The 18351-nt window shown below is 42.5% G+C and overlaps 2 protein-coding genes across 4 annotated transcripts; both read right to left on the reverse strand.

Annotated features, from left to right (window-relative positions):
- Positions 1–4055: 4055 nt before the first annotated feature.
- e2f3 (E2F transcription factor 3) lies at positions 4056–12815 on the reverse strand. 3 transcript variants are annotated; one of them, XM_025006940.2, is made up of 7 exons: positions 12639–12815; positions 11981–12099; positions 11614–11833; positions 9161–9292; positions 8793–8907; positions 6825–7008; positions 4056–6575 (listed from the first exon to the last, which is right to left on the reverse strand). In XM_025006940.2, exons 2-7 carry the CDS (start codon positions 12048–12050, stop codon positions 6484–6486), a joined length of 813 nt encoding a protein of 270 aa, XP_024862708.1. In that variant the 5' UTR covers positions 12051–12099; positions 12639–12815; the 3' UTR covers positions 4056–6483. The 3 variants fall into 3 exon arrangements, with proteins under 3 accessions (XP_024862708.1, XP_017276490.1, XP_017276491.1); XM_017421001.3 differs by having other exon boundaries at positions 11981–12107; positions 12639–12814; XM_017421002.3 differs by having other exon boundaries at positions 6544–6684; positions 11981–12107; positions 12639–12814.
- An 889-nt stretch (positions 12816–13704) lies between these two features.
- On the reverse strand, positions 13705–18332 carry srfbp1 (serum response factor binding protein 1). Its single transcript, XM_017420991.3, has 3 exons — positions 18227–18332; positions 17015–17464; positions 13705–15524 (listed from the first exon to the last, which is right to left on the reverse strand). The coding sequence occupies exons 2-3, from the start codon at positions 17462–17464 to the stop codon at positions 14283–14285; spliced, it is 1692 nt and encodes a 563-aa protein (XP_017276480.1). The 5' UTR covers positions 18227–18332; the 3' UTR covers positions 13705–14282.
- Positions 18333–18351: the final 19 nt, after the last annotated feature.

Consider the following 18351-nt stretch of genomic DNA (forward strand, 5'->3'; position numbering starts at 1 on the left):
CACAAGCTGTCTGGGTCTTTGTTCTCCTTTAGGTTCTCGAGCAATCAGTTGTATGTGAACAATATCATTTCTTCTGGTTGTAAATGTTAACCAAATTTTATTAAAAAAATTTACTTATTGCTAGTAGTTCTGTACGTTTGACCTTCTCTAGAAATCAGATTTGGACCTTTGAATATAATGTCTGAGAACCCCTGGTTTGCAGCCAAGGTCAGCTGAGCTTATGTACAAACTCGTATAGTTGACTTAAAAGAAACTTCCACACTTGAGGTTGTTAGGATAGATCAGTCAGCGGGTTACTTCTGATATCCAGGTTTTCAGGTTTCTTATTTGAAAGCCAGAAACGAAACGGGAGTGTGCCTGCAGCTGACTTTTGCACATCCAGTCTCCTCTCCAGGTCCGGGGCCGTCTCTGAATCAGACTGCACAGCAAACAAGTGCACCTACTTCTTTCATGTATACTTTCCAGCCCGAGCCGAGTGGGGGTCTGTGAATCAAACGACTCCTGAGCTGCTTCCTCACTTTTTTTCGTTTCATTCATAAACCTAAAATGTTGCAGAGGTAAACCATTGGCCGGGACGCCGCAGCGTAAAAAGACACGGCGCTCTCGGCACCAATGGGAGACGAGTAGTACGCTCTCTCTCTCTCTCTCTCTCTCGCTCTCTCTCCTGCCTTCATTGCTCCCGCCGCTTTAACCCGCTCCCATTTTTTTGTTTTCTCCTCTTCCCTTCCAGCCTCAAACGCGCAGCGGCCGGCTCGGCGGCGGCGGCGCAGGCCGAGGTGCAGCGGAACGGGCGCCGTGCTCTGGGCGCACAGGCCCGTCGACCTGCGGCGCCTCGGTGGACTGCGCTTGCTCAGAGTCCCTTCCCGAACCCCTAGAGGGGCCCCGAGTCCTAAGTGCTGACTTGGTCCTTTGCGTGTGCACATTTGTGTGTTTTGTTCTTATATCTCCCACTGAGCAACATTTGTTTGCAGGTGACAAGAAAAAGCACTTTAAAAATGAAACTCCACGGAGCAATTGATTGGTTGATTGACAGTGATATCGACTGATCCTTAAACTGCATCCCCCTTGGGACGGGGTGGGCGCTGACGTCAGGTCTGATTCGATATGACCCGATTTCAAAAGTCCATTTTTTTTTTCCTTCCCCCTCTTATATGCACATCTTAGTGGCACAGAAGACAGAAGAATTAAAAAATAAATAAATAACTGAACTACACATGAATCAATAGCAGCAATGATCCAGTGACTCTCCATGAACTCGGTGAGTGTGCCACTGTTTGTAGGGAACTGGGTTGACTGGGTTCAAGGGGGACTTTTCAGGTGCAACACTGCCACCTATGGTCATGCGGAGGCACTGCGGGCGGCCTAAGGATTACATCATCACGTTTAGGACGATGAGGTGTTTTTCGAAGATGCTGAGAGTCAGACAAAGACAGGAGGGGACAGAGAGGGTCTGGATTCAGGAAAAGTTGCAACGGAAAGTTTTAAAAGTCACACATTCGAAGGTTAAACACAAAGTCAAGGAGGATTTACTTTTCTTTTAAATCTAATTATTTCACTTCAATATCGACAAAATGACCGATTTGTACAATAAGAACACAAAAAAAATACTATTTTTTGAAGGAACGTATAACGCAGTCTTCGTTAAAGCTTTAAACAAAAGACTTTGTGTGACCTGTTGGCGCTCGGAGTATGTGTTGGGGGTGACTCCTGGCTACTACCACGTCAAATTTGACCTCAATATTTGTAAAACTGAATGACTTACAGCATTTTTGGCATTTGTTAGGGTTGATAAGCTTTAGAAGCCATCTTACATCAGATTGATTTCAAACGTTAATTAATTGTAGACATACATCCAATGGTTATTTTCTGAGAATCTCATTAAAATACATCCAGTGGTTCATGAGACATGTTGCTAACAGACAGACACGGTTGACTTAAACAGTTAATGCCACATTTTTAAACAGAAATCTTGTGCAATGAGTTAGCGCTCGGATTATAAATTGGGGATGACTCTCAGCTCTTACCACACCAAATAGTAGCTCAATAATTATAAACTTTGATGAGTTATAGCCGGTTTTGTGGTGGCTAAACTTGCTTAGATGTGGCTGCTGTCTTGAATCAGGTTGACTCCAAAAGTTAATCAGTTGTAGATGTTCATCCAGGGATTACTTTCTGACAGTTTTGTTAAAACGTGTTCAGCGGTTTATAAGATATTTTGCTAACAGACAGACAAACAAACACACGGATACAGGTAATTAGGTGATTGCCTGCATATCATGGTGGAAGTCAATAATTATTTATCTAAACTGTCTTTGCGTGCCATATTTCTTTTTCAGCAGTTCATAAATGGTTCAAAAAGTAAATAAACAGAAAAACAGATCAGCAACGTGAGTGCAGTTTTCAGTCAGACATATTTTTCTGTGGCACACAATCCCACCACAGCGTCTGGCTAAAGAGATGACAATGAACACAACAAATGGCCCAAAACAGCTGATGTTTATGACCGAACCAGACTGCTGAGCCGTCTTCACTCCTCCACTTTCCTGCATCAGAAGCAGGTTCAGATCTGAGCTGCACCTCAGCCGTGCTTGAATTCATGAAAGCTGTTTTTTTTCTGAGAAACAAGAGCGGCACTTTGTCTCGCAGTTTGAAAACAACACAAGCTTATAAAACCGCCGACGACTGCGGATACCGTGGGATCCCACTGCCTCCTAGTGTCACCATTTAACACTGCACGCTTAAACCGCAGAAACAAAACAAAACAAAAAACACATTTGAGGCTTTCAAAAAAAAAAAACATCACTTATGTGCTGTAAAGCTGAATATTGAATTTGCCTTTAATGCATAATACTGATAACAACTGCTAAACATAATCTATATAAATTTATGAAAGATTTAGACCCAATTAGCCTGTTTGGGATTATATCATGCTGTATTTTATAAAATCTATTTAGGTATTTACATAACATATTTAGCATGTTATTGTTTTTTTTATTACAACTTACTGATAAACCCCATCTTCACTGTTCCAGATATTTTTAAAACTTATTTTTTTCTCCATCCACACATTCTTAACAAAAAATGCATTAATACCCTCGCTGCACCACTAGGTGGCGAGAATGTCCACACCAACAAGTATATTTCAATTATATTTTATATAATATCCATTAAATTTGGTCCATATAAACAGTATATTAAAGTATGGAGCTCATCCATATACAACTAGAAACAGAACCAGAAGCTGAAGGCACGGAGGATGAGCGCCCCCTAGTGACTGGCTGCAGTACCATTTGTAAGCCCCGCCCCACTATGTAAATCAATGGGACATTTTCAAATCTAATGAAGAAAAATATGCCTCTAACTTGCTGCTTTTTGTTGATTTACTCAGCTTTCCCCTCGCTGCTGTATGTCCTAAAAATCTGTTTTTTTAAATACGTTTAGTTTCAATTCCTTATTTCAGGCTTAAAAAAAAAACCTGTCCCATGATTGGTAATATGTCGGCCTGTTAATGAGTTGGGAGGGTGTGTAGGTGGGGCCACAGGATTTATTGTCGTCGTTCGTGAGTGTCACATGCATTCAGTGAAGTGATGGACTGTCACTATCAGTGTTCGCCTGATGGTGCAAAAAGCAAACACGTTGTATCTTAGAACTGCTCCACAGTCCTTTGACAGTCTTCTTTTATCCTGTTAAACAGGTTTAGTCTGAAAGCACCTCATGGTTTCACAATTTGGGCCCTTTTTTTTTTTAATTCTTCCAGTCATTCACGTACAAGCCAACCTAGTCTAATAAGTCCCACAATGATGCACGGTTACACACAACAAAAAGTAGCATCATGGAGTCAGCAGAGTAACAGCAACATCACTGGTGACACTTCACAAATACTCACCAACTCAGCTCTGTGACTACCTCTCTCGCTGACTCAAGAGTCTCATCAGCTGTGAATCAACGTGATCGTCCCCCTCCGCCTCGATCGTTTCCTCCAAAGTGGGATGCCGTCGTCTCAGGCCGAACGTCAAAACTGCTGTACGAAAGGGGCTAATAAGTGAACACGTAAATCGGGTATAATCTGACTTTATTTGACTTTTGATACAGAATTTTATTTTCACCAGAACCGATTGGCTGAGCAGGAGGATATTAGCTCCTCGGGGTTAATAAGGTGCAAAAAAGGCACAAATTTGGTGCAAGACACTTGTGAGGAAGTGGTTTTCAGTTAAAAAAAAAAAAAAAGTAAATTTCCCTATCTTAACAGTTGTTACATATTTTGAACCTCGTGGTGGCTGTCAAATGTGTTGCAAACATAACAGTCTAGCAGCTTGGATCGAGCATTGTCTGAGCCTGATTTTCACAAAGATAAAAAAAAAAAATGTGAGAAGACTTCGTGGTGCCGTCAATCAGCAAAAACAGCTGACATCCAGCAGCCGCGATCAAATCTCCAGACTGCATGTTAGGAAGCTCAAACGCCGATCCCAGAGCCTTCCCTTTCCAATCACGGACATCTCCACGTCAATACCGAGCCTGGACCTGTGTTGGCGCTACGCTAAATCAAACAGAGTATGAACAGAGGTTTCGATCCAATCAAGTTCCCCCAGTAAGCCGCCGCTAACGAGGAACAATTACAGGAGCCTGGAGCCGGTCCCGTCTAAACAAGTGGTTCTTAACTCTAATATTACCAAACCCACGTGTGCTTTTCCCCCAAAAAATGACAAGCCGAACTGTCGGCTGAGGAGAAAGCCGGCTCCCTCGGAGCTACACGGGCATTGAGCTGTCACGCTTAAAATTGTTCTGCTATTTGGGACTGCTCCTTAAATGGGAGGGAGAAATAAAGTTGTTTTTTTTGTGACAGCACAGGAAAAATAAAAAAGAAAAGTCGAGTCGATACTTTTAGTGGTTCAATGTGTCACCTGCAGACAATACCATTCTTTTTTTTTTTTTTTTACAACGACCACAGGGCAGACGGTTTACGTTAAAACGCAGAGCCTACCTGAGATATTAAATATAAAAACAATACTGCGATGAAACCTTTCACTCCGACGCCATGCGAGTACAGTGTCATATATGTGTAAATGCGATCAAAAGTGTAAGAGTTACCTTTTTAATGTGGAAAAAAATGGCATCTCTAGTAAAAGCCGCTTGGAGCCCTGAGAAAACCACGAAGTAAACTTGTTTTTGGGACACTGAGCTGAGAGCTCTGACGCAACTCCAGCAGCACGATTCAAAGCATCAGCTGTCCTTTAAACATTTCTCAGTCGTGTCTTTAAAGCCGGTTCTGGTTCTGCTTAATGCCATTTTCGAGCACCAACTCAGACGTAAATTGAGTTTGTTAGTTGGAATCAGCATTTAGATATAAAAGAAATAATAATAACTTGGATAGACATGAAGCATATTTACACCAGTGCAAACTGATTAGAAACATCGACCTGGAAAGAAGTAGCTGCAGAACTCTGGATGAGCTCTTAAAGGGAGTTTCCGCCTATTTATGCCAAATCCTAAACAGTTGTTTCATTTTAAAGGGATAGATGTTGTAAACAGCTCTTTAGACAGCCTAAGCTTAGAGAAAGAGATCAGTTCGGACAGACTGATAGACTAACAGGTGGGACTTCCGCCAAGGAGGTTGTGTTTTTGGTAGCGTTGGTTGGTCTGTTCGCAAGATTAATTCAAAACTGTGGTGGTGATCCAGATCAGACTATTTTTTTAATGAAACTTTAGGCTTGGCAGAGGTTTAAATAATAAAATAGGCTCAAAAATCACATTTATGTAGAATCACATGTTCATGCGAATGCTATTTTATAAACCTTTACACTGCCGTCGAGTTTGATATTACGCCGTTATTTACATATATTCTGACGGTGATTTACTAATGCAAACAGCAGCAGCAGCTAGCAGTAGTATTTCCATTGCGATCTGGGGCACTCAAGGCAGAAATATTATAGTATTTCTGCTGAAATAAGTGTGCAAGGCACAACTGAGAGCGTTGTTTATCGGTGTCCACTCGGGACGGGCTGGGACTTCTGCTGGTTTAAGACAGCAGCAATCCATTTTGCCTTGGCCTCGCTCAGACTAGCCATTAACTCATCAATCTGTCAGCACTAATCTCTTTTTCTTCAACCTGAGGCCATTCTAATGTCTATTTCCAACAGGCGAGATGTTTATGATCATTTCTCAGAACTACATCAGTTATTTAGCTGCATAAAGGATCCATATGGTCTCTTCAAACTGCTACCTGTTTAATACTACTGCGGTCATATTTATGAAAGGGATGCCCAAAACAGACTCAGAGCTGAGCTCCTACAACTTTTTGCCACAAATGACACAAACCAAAAATGTCCCGGCCATCTCTAAGCCGTCTCCGATTTGATGCTTGTGGGTGACGCTTTCCTCCACATCGCTTAGAGTTGGGTAAACCCTGAAGAGTCAAATACAAAGATATGATTCCAGACTGTTGTTCTTTCAGCCGGAATGAGTTTTTCCCCCCAAAGAGTCTGTTCAGGTAAGCAGCATGTCCAAGTCAGGCGCGGGACAGGCCTGTGACGCCTTCGGCATCTGCCAGGCTGTTGACGGGGGAGAGGCGATGCTTCCTGTAGAGGTGAAGGGACAGGATTACAGGAGGTTGCAGGGAATGTGGAGGCAGAAGGGTGACGGTACCCAGCGGTGGGTGTCGTGTCAGCTTGGACACTCATTTTACAACTACAAAAAAAAACAAACCAAGATAGGAAAACAAATCTTAACACGGTAATTTAAGTGTTGCCAACTTTCCGTCTGAAGCTGCGCTCCTCTCTGTGGTGTGTGTGACGTATAGACTGTCGCATCGGGAGAACAAAACTCACCTCTAGAGGACTCCTGGAGGCGAGGCAGGGGAGGTAAAGGGAGGGAATCACTCCCACAGGTTGTTGAATTGAACTGGCTGCCATCTGCGCTGCTGGCAGCTGTGTTGCCTGTGGACTCCATAGGATCGGAGCAGAGGAACACCTCGATGGGGCCGTTGGTGCTTCTGATGTGGACCTGGAGGCTCTGGGCAGCAGGAAAGCAAGCGCATCGATGATGAGGAGAGTCAACAAAGAAGCACTTCCAGACAAAATTGTGTGTGGAGGACGTACAGTGAGAGTTCAGCCCTGTAGGCATCGTCTGTTTTATTGCCTTACAGCCTGGAATTCAAAAATACACTGGGAGGTGGGGGTATTAAATTTACACAATATAACAAACACGTTAAGATGCCAATTTGTTTTAATGTGAAACAAGAAGAGAAAAAAAACTTGGCGTACATAACTATTTACCCAACTCCATTCCCTTCAATACTGCATAGCGCCATCTTTTGCATCGATTATGGTTCCAGTAGTACTGGGAAATGGGAATTTCAGAGTTCCCAGTTGTAAATTTCAACGGGAACGCCCCCTAAAGTGGGAGCAACACTTAGAAAGTAGGAGCAACTCTGACTACTCCCAGTCAGGATTTCAAGATGGCTGCTCTTTGCAACTTTCGTAAGTTAACTCTGTTACCTTTACTGCTAATATTCATTCTTAAAGTTGTTTTTCACATTAAATCACTCCTACAACTAGTCCTTTTTAACGTGTATAACAAGTACTAAAACACGTTCCGTGAGCGGAGCGCAGATCTATTTAGTAAGATTTTATATCCAGAAACTGTGAGAAAACCAAAGGCTTTGCTGCGGGCGTCCATCTTGTTTCCGACTCTCACCGAGCGGGACAAGTGGAACGCGGTAAAGTGAGAAATGACGTCACTGCGACTTCCCAGTAACGAGTTCCGATGCACATTTAGCCACTGAAGGTTTTTTTTGCCCATTCTTCATGACCGAACTGCTCCTGCTCCTTCAAGTTAGACAGCCACCGCTCATGTACTTGAAATCAGAACGGTTCCTCAGTCGGACTGAGGTCTGGGCTTTGATCGGACCACTCCAGGACATTTACTTGAGTTGTTTCAGCAGTGGGTTAAACGTCATCATCCTGCTGGAGGGTCAACCTCGGCCTCTGACTGAGATCTCTAGAAGAGATCTCCAATTTGCTCCATCCATCTTTCTTTAAACTGTGACCAGTTTTCCCCAATCCCTGCTCATGAAAAACACCCCCACATCATGACGCTGCCACCACCATCCTTCACTGAGAGGATGGTGGTCCCGGCACGATGAGCAGCATTAGGTTTGTACCACACATGGTGTCGTCCATTTTAGTCTTGTATAAGTACAGAGCACCTTCTACCTTCTACGGTCCAACCTACGCGTTTCCATAAGCAATGTCTTCCCTGACCACTCGTCCATGAAGCCCAGTTATGTGCATCTTATGATGGGTTTACTGCTACTCAGTGGGATATCAAGGGTTTGAAATATTGTTTTTTTTAAACCCAACCCTGATTTGTACTTCTTCACAACTTTGCGTCTGACCTGTGTGGACAGTTCCTTGGTCTTCATGCTGTCTGTTGCTTACAGGTCTATGTATCTACTGTGATCATTTGACACTTAAAGAAGATTCACTTGTGGGCAATCGAGCTAATGATTGTGGCTTCTGAAGGTAATGGTTGGGGTTTCAAAGCAAATGGGCTGAATACATGTGCACGCATCCCTTTTTTAGTTTGAATATTTTTGGAATAAAACATTTCCTCGCATTATTTAACTTAATTAAGCTGGAGACTTTGTACAGGTCCATTACTTTGACTCGAAATCCATTTGAATTCCTGGCTGTGAGACAACAGCATCAAAACAAGAAGAAGGAGGAATGTTTTTTTTTTTTGCAACCCACCGAAGCAGGAACATACAGCAAATCCAAATCTTTCCATCTACGTACCTCCTCTGGATGCGGCACCTGAACCTTTGTCTCTGCAGGAGCCTTGATGACAATCACAGTCTGCCCTTTCAAACTCTGAATCCCACAGACATCTGCGTATGTCAGGTAGGCGTATGTGATTCACGGGGTTAGGGGAAAAAAAATTGGACTCACTTGGACATAACTTGGAGTTAGCAGAGCTTTTACAATTAGGACATAGACAGGGTTTTTTTTTTTTTTTTTCTTGTTAGCAGAAAACAACATTGTATCAAATTAACTTCAGAACCAACTCTAGGTTTTTCTTCTTAACAGTTACCTCTTAAATGTCTCAAACAGGTCTGGCTTTTTTGGCTAATTCAGAGAAGCTGAACGTGCAAACAAAAGGATATCTGTGAATGTGACGCTGCTCACACAACTTTCTTATCTGCTGCGTGCAACTTTGGATCAGGTAGTCCAGCTCCTCCTCCTCCTCGGCAAGAGCCACCAACTCCTCCAGCTCATCTTCGTTCGCTTTCTTGCCCCTGTGCACAGATTTCAGAGCACAAGAAGGTTCATAGCCAAATACGTCCAGCGTCAAAACAACAGCAAGCTGCTGAGAAATGAATCCAGAGGAAAAAAAAACACTGTAAGTACAAAAGTAGTTTAAGATAGCAGAGTTAGAAACATTCATTTGGACCGCGAGGATTTATGTTATATACCAAAACATACTCAACTTAGAGTAATACAATTAATAAGACTTAAAGTTAACTTCTTCAGCTTTGATTTCAAGATAATAACCTTCAAATGAGCCTACTGTGACGTTACAATCATTATTTTTTTCCCCTTTATAACCTACAATAAGTACCCCAAAAAGAAAAACTGAAACAGAATCTATTCAAATCTTATTTATTAAAAGAAAAAAAAAACTGAAATGTCACATTTCTATAAAAAATTCACACCCCTGGTAATGAGTTCCAGCCTCAAGTCATTTTGAAACGAGCCTCGCACAACCTGGATTTGGAGATTCTTCGCCGTTCTTCTTTGCAAATCCTCTTAAGCTCAGTCAGGCTAGACGGGCACTGCTGGTGGAGTCATTTTCAGGTCTCTACAGAGACGTTTGATAGGGTTCAAATCAGAGTTCTATCTGGGCTGCTTGTGGCAACAACCTCCTGCATCGTTTTCAAACTGCAGTGAACATCAGATAATTGCTGCTCTGAGTCACGTAACCAGCGCCTGACACCACCCGATCTATCTGTGCCACTCTTGGACATTCTCTGAGATGTCCCTAAGCCTCTCTTAGGTTGTCCTCTCAGTGTCTTTTGGGTCCTTGTCATGTTGGAAGGTGAACCTTCAGTCCAGTCTAAGGTCCTGACAACTGTGGAACAGGTTTTCATTGAGGAGATCTCTCTCTTTGCTCCATTCAGCTTTCCCTCAACTCTGACCAGTCTCCCAGTCCCTGCTGCTGAAAAACACCCCCACACAGCATGATGCTGCTACCACCATGCTTCACTGTGGGGATGGTATTGGACAGGTGATGAGCAGAGCCAGGTTTCCTCCTGACATAATGGTAGAATTATGGAATCATAAATAGATAGAATAGATAGAATCATCACCTTAGTACTGAGTTGGATCATATTTAGAGCAGTTCTAGCCTTGAGTCTTTTTAGCTTTGATGCAACAAACCTTGCCCATCTGGACTGGGGGATTTGCTATCATTCTTTTTTTTTAATCCTCAGTCTGGTTATATTGGGACCGTCAGTGGAGCCATTTTCAGGCCCCTCAGAGATGTTTGATATGCTTCAAGTCAGAGCTCTGACTGGGCCACTCTAGGACATTCACTGAGGTGTCCTTAAGCCACTTCTGTGTGTCTTCTCTGTGTGTTTTGGGTCCTTGTCATTGTCTCGGTCCAGTTTGAGGTCCTGAACACTTGAACAGGATTTCATTGAGGATATCTCTGTACTTTGCTCCATTAAATTCAATTCAAAAATACTTTATTAATCCCAAAGGGAAATTAAATAAGAGCCAGGTTTCCTCCTGACATAATGGTAGAATTATGGACAAACAGTTCAATTTTAGTTCCTTCAGAAAAGGGAAAGTTCCTCACAGTCTGAGAGTCCTTCCAGCACTGAGGAGATGCTTCTGTTTAACCACTCTGCCATAAAGCCCAGATCACTGGAGGTCTGCAGTTCTGGTTGTTCCTCTGGACGTTAGTCCCATCTCCACACAGGATCTCTGAAGCTCAGTTAGTGATCATTAGGTTCTCAGTCACCTCTCTGACAGAGACCCTTCTCCTCTGATTGCTCAGTCTGGTGACCAGCTCTTGGAGGAGTCCTAGTTGTGCCAAACGTCAATTTGAGAATCATGGAGGCCACTAAGCTCTTGGGAACCTTCAGGGCAGAAAAATAAACTCTTGTGTAGCCGTTCTCAGATCTGTGCCTAGCAGCAATCCTGCCTCTGACCTCTGCAGGCAGGTTCCTTGACCTCACGGCTGGTTTTTGCTCCGAATGTCAGCTGGGAGGCGTTCTATACAGAGGTGTATTTCTTGCAAAATCATGTCCAGACAATTTAATTTGTCACGCGTGAACTCCAGTCAAGTTGTAGAAACATCTCAGAGGCAATAAAGAGAAACAGGAGGCATCTGAGCTGACTTTCAAGCATTGTTGCGAAAGGTCTTTTCCAAGCACTTTCTTCAAAACTCAAGTACTTTCCAAATCTTGAAAATACCACATTGAAATCCACGCATTTTCAAAGTTTTAACATAAAATATGTCTGCAACAGAACACAGTCTAGGATCAAGCATTTGTCCGCAATCATAGGCTTTCATTTGTGTCACAGAGCACCCACTCCACCATCTTATACTTACACCCACTGTATATGACTTTTGGACTTTTTTCTGATGAGTCTGATCCCTTTCAAGACATTGGTGACGTCATATATGCGCCTCTTAGACACGCCGAGTTCCTCGGAGACTTCGTTTAGATCCAACACCCCGTTAACAGAGCGACTCAGCTTCTCTGCGAACCTCCGCGTCAGAAGACACAGTGAGGTCTCGTAGCGTGCCAACGATCGGAGTGACTTACGTGCTGTGGATTTGTGAAAAAAAAAAAAAAAAGACAGCAGGTACATATGAGAACAAGCTGCTCAGTATTTAAAAAAAGACTGAAAAAATGAGAATAATAAATAATAATTGCAGGTTGAGAGACAAAAGTTATTCAAGGACAAAGCCTTACATTTTTTTTCTGAAGAGGCGCGGAAGGACATGTCCTTCTTGGTTTTGGCAGCCCCGCTCTCAAACTTCATGGTCTCATCTTGACTCTCATGTGGATCACCAGATTCCTCCTCCAGCCTTCTGTTTGCCTTGCAAGATAGAAAGAAAAAAGATCCCAACATACTATATTAGAAAGCAGCACATATAGAACGTATGGCATTCAAACATAAAAAAGAGACTTGTTTAGAAACAGTGAAGTCTCCAATTGCATGGTAGCCAAAAACAAGAGGGGAGACTAAAGAAGAGGTCATGGAGTGGTCAGTCTCCAGATGCTAAGCAGCAGCTAAAGGATTTAGAGTTTCTGCAAAGAGGAGAGGGTCAAGAATTCACCCGAAATGTCTGCAGACTGCAAGAAACATCTTACTGCTGTGCTGTTTTGTTTGTGGCTCAAAAAACTTCACCAAATGACATGCAAACTCATTTGTAGCTTTCACGTTAATGCAAATAATCATTTCTCCCAACCAATATCAGACAACCGTAGAGTATTAATTTATATATTTTCGATTTAAACTAATGCCTGACACATGAGGCCGTTAATGAGGAGAAATACTTGTTTACTGTTGAGGCTAACTTTTCAGCTAATTTGAAGCGAACCTCCCTACCACCCCCCTCATGCTCACCTCAGGCCCGTAAAAGTCCCTCTCTCCTCGGCCAGTTCAAAAATAATTCACTTTATCGCTTCTGTTTGTAGCACCCGAAGTCCGAAAAGTACACATATTGCCTCCCGACGATGATGTAGCTCACGCTAAAACGCATGTACAGCTACCGGAAGTACACAAACGTCATCATCCGAAGCCAACAAGGTACAATTTCAAAATAAATATTGTTAATTTAAAAATACGTATATATGCATCGCTGTTTTAATTTACTGCAAATTTGAGTGTCTGTTAGTATGAAAAATACAGTGACCTGTAGTTGTACTAAACATTATATTGTTTTATTGTCACGCTCAGAACCATTTATCAACTTTGAATCATTTCAAACCTTTATTCTGAAGAATATAAAAACAGTTTCCGGTTCCCCACTGGCGCTACTTCAGCGCGGCTTATTTGTGTTGCTACCCGTCTTCTATTTGTGCATATACTGGTTTTAGTGGGATTATTTCTACTGCAATAATAATTTGTAAAAACAAAACGGATTGCTACAATATTTACACTCCAGGAATTTTCATGAGGTCCTAAACAGACAACTGATCATTTCACTTTAGACAGTATTAGGAACTACTCCTACAGAAACATCCACAGCTAGAGTTTAACTGTGATCATAGCCTATTATGAAAGGCGGAAAATAAAGTATTGGCCTATGTGTGTTTGTTTGCAAAATATCTCATGAATAACGGGATGTTTTTTAATGATCCTCTGAAAATAAACATTGGCTATACATCTACAACTGATTGCTTTTTGATGACTGCCACAGCTAAACAATCTAAGTACCGTAAATACAAGTGTGGCTACAAGTCTATCAGTTTTAATTATGAGCTAAAACTTGTTGTGGTAGTAGCTGATAGTCATCCCTAATGCATACTTTAAAACAGAGGTCCCCAATCCTGGTCCTGGAGGGCCTCTATCCTGCACGTTTTAGGTGGTTCTCCAGGACCAGGATTGGGGACCCTTGCTTTAAGAGCTAACAAATCTTGTGAGATCTTTGTTTAAAACTTTGGAGAATGCCACACTCAATACGCATTTCTTTAAGGAATGCTAGTTTTATTGTAATTGTAAAAAGAAAACAATAAATATTAAAAGAAACAAGTAGATCTAAGATAAATGTCTAGAAAAAAGGACAAGGTGGGCCACTGGAAGGCCCCAAAATGACTAAATCCACCTGTGTGTGTGTGTGAGAGAGAGAGATACTACATTAACTTTTAAATGTACGGGGTATACAGAAACACAGATTATGTGAAAGTAGCAAACCAGTACTGTAAAATATCTGTTCTGAATAAATTAATGTTTCATTAAAAATAAGTTCCAAGTTCTTTTAAATTTGTGATGCTATAACATCCATACCAACATACAAAAACTGACTAATGTTCTTAACTTTGAAATGTTGAAATTAGAAACACATTTTTATTGATGTTTCACACAAACATCTGAAGAATCGAAGATTTAAGCCATGATTTCACCAGCCTACTACACACCATCACAGATCTAAGCTGGGATCCTCACTGGTGCTGAGAACTAGGTGGTAGTCTTTATATCCTGCAAGAATGGAATACAGAAGTAACCCAAATGTGACAAAAAAAAAAAATTAGTTAATATAAAATTGTCTCAGTCGTCGTCGTCATCAAATTTAATCTTCTTCCCCTGGAAGGCCAAGATTTGCCCCTGCTGCTCCTTCCTTTTAATGCTGGCCTCCCAGGACGGATGGAGCGGCGGCTGAAGATCGAAGACCCCTCCACCTCTGTGATCCTTTCCCCTTTGAGCCTCTTCTCTGCCTCGTCCCCTGCCTCTGCCCCCCTTTTCATCGAAGTCCGGGCGCCTGCCGTCAGGGTACGGCTTGCTGAACTTGGACCTGGAATTTGAAGCACCCTTCTCCTGACTCCTGTTGGGCTGTTTGTCTAAACAATCTCCTTTGACCCTGCTGGCAACTCCTGGTTTCCCTTGGTCTGTGCTTTTACCTCCACCCTGCCGTCTGTCGGAGCCCCGGCCGGCTTTAGTTCTAGCCAGGGAAGAACAGAAAACAGACTGGAGCGTGGCCGCTTTGGACTTCAATCTCGACTCGAGCTCGTCGAGCTCGTGCTGAAGTTTGTCACGAGCTCTCACATTACCCGACAGCTCTTTTTTCCCCTCCTGTCCCCTGTCCACGTCCGTCTGTTTCTTCTTCTTCTTCTTGAATTTGCTCACTTTTCCTACGAAGAAGTCGTCGTCGTCGCTCTCCTCGGACTGGGAGGACTGCTTGTGAAAGCGTTCCTCTGTGCTGTCATCGAAGTACTCTTTGGCCTCGTTATCTGACGACTCCACGTCGCTTTCTTCTTCATCTGTTTTTATATCGAGTACCGTGGGGACAGACCGCAAATCTGAGTTGTTTTCTTCAGATTCACTTTGAGCTTCGTGTTTCACAGGGTCCTTTTTCACCGGAGTTGGTTTTACACATGTAGATTCTTTTCCGTGAACTTCTCGAGCAGCTTTCTTTATTTCCTTCCCAGCGCTGGCAGCAGCTCTGTCTTCAGTGATTCTCGAGACGCCCACTCCTTTCTCGCTGTCTGCGCCTCCTTCAGGCTCCACGGCGTCGCCTTCTTGTATTTTTGGACTTTCCTTTTCTACCTTGGCGTCTGGAAATGGCGGAGTCGCCTTTTCGGGTTGCCTTTGAACCTTGGCTTGCCCTCCCTGCTTTCCACCCTTGCTGCGCTCCTCTTTGAAGGTTTTCACCGCAGCTTTGAGGCACTCGATCTTTTTGTTGAACTGCGGGTGGGTGGCGATGCGGGCAACAGCTCGGTCGGATATCGTGGAGTTGGGGTTTTTGCACACCTGCTCAAAGTTGAGATTCTTCTGCAACGCTGTCTTGGTCACCTGCCAACAGGGTGAAAAAATAAAAATACATACATTAGAGCATTTGCAATCACAGGGAAAACTGTCGTTCAGTTTTAGGGTTTTACAAATCCGGAATTTGGTCTTTACCAGGTTCTTCTAATTTATTCTTAAGTGTAAAAAGACAACAGATTCCACCTCGTCTTTTATTAATTAAACAAAAATTAAGTCCACCCCATGATCCAGCAGCTAATCTAACCTCCCTGAGCAGCAATAATGCCCAGTAGTGGTTTTCTGAAGGACTTTTGGCCCACTCTTCTTTACAACATAACTGCAGATCATTGAGGTTTGCAGGCATTTGTTTCCGCTCAGTTCCCACCGCAGCAATTCAATCAGGCTGAGGTTCTGGACTTTGACTGAGACAGCTGCAACACTTTGAAGCTTCTATTTCTCAACCTTTGGGTTATATGACCAGAGTTTTAGCTTTTGGACAGCTGGCCTCAAATTTGACTCTAAAATCCTTTGGTCTACAGAGGAGTTTGCATTTGACTCGGTGACTGCAAGGAGTCCAGGTCCTGCAGCCCAAATCATCAGCCCTCCACCAGAGTGACAGTTTGTAGGAGGTATTTGTGCTTACATGCTGTGTCGGGTTTTCTCCAAGCACAGCACATAAACTGTACATTAGGGGTAAACATCTCTACTTTGGTCCATTCACATACAACTTTACAAATGAAAGACATGATTCCTTATTCTTTTTGAAGAGGCTTTCTCTTGCAAGCCTTCCAAACAAGCCACACTTGATCAACGTTTTGCTAATTGTCCTATCATGACCTTTAACCTGCTGACTGAGGCCTGTAGAGTTGGAACAGGAGGTCTCAGGCTTTTTGCCGTTTCTCTGACCTTGGGGTGAATTTGCTGGGACGTCCAGTACTGAGGTAATCGTCAGCTGTTTGAAATGTTTTCCGCTTGTGAATAATCTCTCTCTCTGTTGAATGAACTCCAAATTGTTTGGAAATGACTTTCAACCCTTCCCAGATTGACAAGCAGCAAAAGTTGCTTCTCTAAGGTCAGTGTTGATGTCTTTTCTCCTAGGCATTGTGTTAACACACACCTGTATCCACTGGAGCAGCAAACTGACAAAGCTCCTTCTTTTATAGAGGCGCTCACACTGATGATGAGGTAATGAATACATTAGCAGCTTCTGTCTGACACTAAACCTTTTAAATCCTATTGAAGCAGCAAGGATGGACTTCATTTTTCCACACAACATTTCTATTTTAGCTTTGTTTTTGCTAATAAATGACATGGTGGAATCTGCTGTGTGTGTTTTTGTCCACTTGGGGTTAAATTTGATGTATTCTAGAACCTGGTAAAGACACAATCATTTTCATCATGTCCTGATTTGTAAAACTATAGAATTAAAAGTGGGGGGACTTTCTTTGACCATGGCTGTACACTTAGAAAAATGTTTAGACTTAGCAAAAATGATGGATTCCTTCTGAGGTGCAGAGAGAGAAACAGAACAACTTTACCTGATCGGGTCGAAGCTTCTTCATGCAGTGGACCTCCTCCAGCAGTCTCATAGCTCTTTTCTGGTTTCTCTCCACTTCTGCCTCTTTTCCCTTCTTCTTCTTCAGGGCACCGATCTGACGTGTCAGTTTCCTGATGATCAGTGCCTTGACCCGCTTCACCTCCTTCCTCATCTTCACCACCTCGTTGTTGAGATTCAAAACGTCCTTTTCCTTCTCGACCTGAGCAGACGGCGCCACCTTTTCACCAGCACCGTGTGATGATGACTCTTCAGCTTCATCTGCAACACCTGAACTGGTTTCTCCTTCCCGTCCTTCCTCGTCATCTTCGTTTCCACTGCCATCATCTGAACTTGTTTCTCCTTCGTCTCCCTCCTCTTCTTCTTCTTCCTCCTCCTCCTCCTCTTTTTCTTCTTCAACAGGTGGTATCATTTTTTCCTTGATATTTATCATCTAATGGAAAATAGAAACAAAAATATATTAAACACTGGGATAAACTAGAGGCATTCGATAAAGGATTGCACATCAGCCATTTAACCCCTTTTGTATTTTATATTCATTTTTTTATTGACCCCCTCTCCATCATAGGTTCAGTGTGATCAAAGTAGGTGGAACTGCCTAAAAAATGGAGACAAAAATAAATAATCTTGCCAGTAAAAACGACCACTTACTCGTCTTCCTTTAAATAAAATAGTGTTCAGCTCAAGTTATATTTTTCAGCTACACTCCCAAAAATGAAATTATTCAAAAAAAGTACAGTTTGAAATTGCTTCACTTCCTTAGAAACCAACTAATTAAAAAAAACGAATAAGAGAAAAAAAACATTTAAACATTATATAACTAAGATTATCGAACGAACCCATGTTTCCTTAACTTCCGTTTGATCAGCAGGGGGCGCAACTGAGCATCTAAAGCCTCGGAAAATTAATTTTTTGAAAAATTTTCTGGTCATCGCTAAAAACTACAGCGTTTTCGACATACATAATAACTTAAATTAATATATATTTATTGAATGAGTCTAAGAGGCGAAAAGCTTGTGTTTATAACAAAAACGTTTCCCGAAATACCTGACTAAGACTTCAAAAACAAACGTGGTTGACAAGGAATGTGAGATTTTCTGTGTAAAATATGGCGACTTATTTTAGGTTTTCGTAGCAAAAACAAATAGCACAATTTTACAAATCAAGCGCCGAGACGCGTTATCGTCCCACTTACCGCTGAGAAAGGAATGGGTAAAAAGAAAAGGCACAGTTGAGAGAAACGCCTGGGCTTATCAGGGAGCAGCCATGTTCCGTACGTCTTCAACGGCACGGCGCCGTGACGTCAGACGTCAGCGGGCC

The sequence above is a fragment of the Kryptolebias marmoratus genome, linkage group LG5, assembly GCF_001649575.2.
Source record: "Kryptolebias marmoratus isolate JLee-2015 linkage group LG5, ASM164957v2, whole genome shotgun sequence".
Lineage (NCBI taxonomy): Eukaryota > Metazoa > Chordata > Actinopteri > Cyprinodontiformes > Rivulidae > Kryptolebias > Kryptolebias marmoratus.

What these genes read in the sequence shown, in the direction of transcription:
- e2f3 (XM_025006940.2), bottom strand. Translation starts at nt 12,050, where the DNA reads ATGAAGTTTGAGAGCGGGGCTGCCAAAACCAAGAAGGACATGTCCTTC. An exon ending in AAAAGTCATATACAGTGGGT is followed by an intron (nt 9,293 to 11,613) that starts GTAAGTATAAGA and finishes ATCTGTGCACAG; the next exon opens with GGGCAAGAAAGCGAACGAAG. An exon ending in GAGCAGCGTCACATTCACAG is followed by an intron (nt 8,908 to 9,160) that starts ATATCCTTTTGT and finishes CCCGTGAATCAC; the next exon opens with ATACGCCTACCTGACATACG.
- srfbp1 (XM_017420991.3), bottom strand. Translation starts at nt 17,464, where the DNA reads ATGATAAATATCAAGGAAAAAATGATACCACCTGTTGAAGAAGAAAAA. An exon ending in AGAAGCTTCGACCCGATCAG is followed by an intron (nt 15,525 to 17,014) that starts GTAAAGTTGTTC and finishes CCCTGTTGGCAG; the next exon opens with GTGACCAAGACAGCGTTGCA.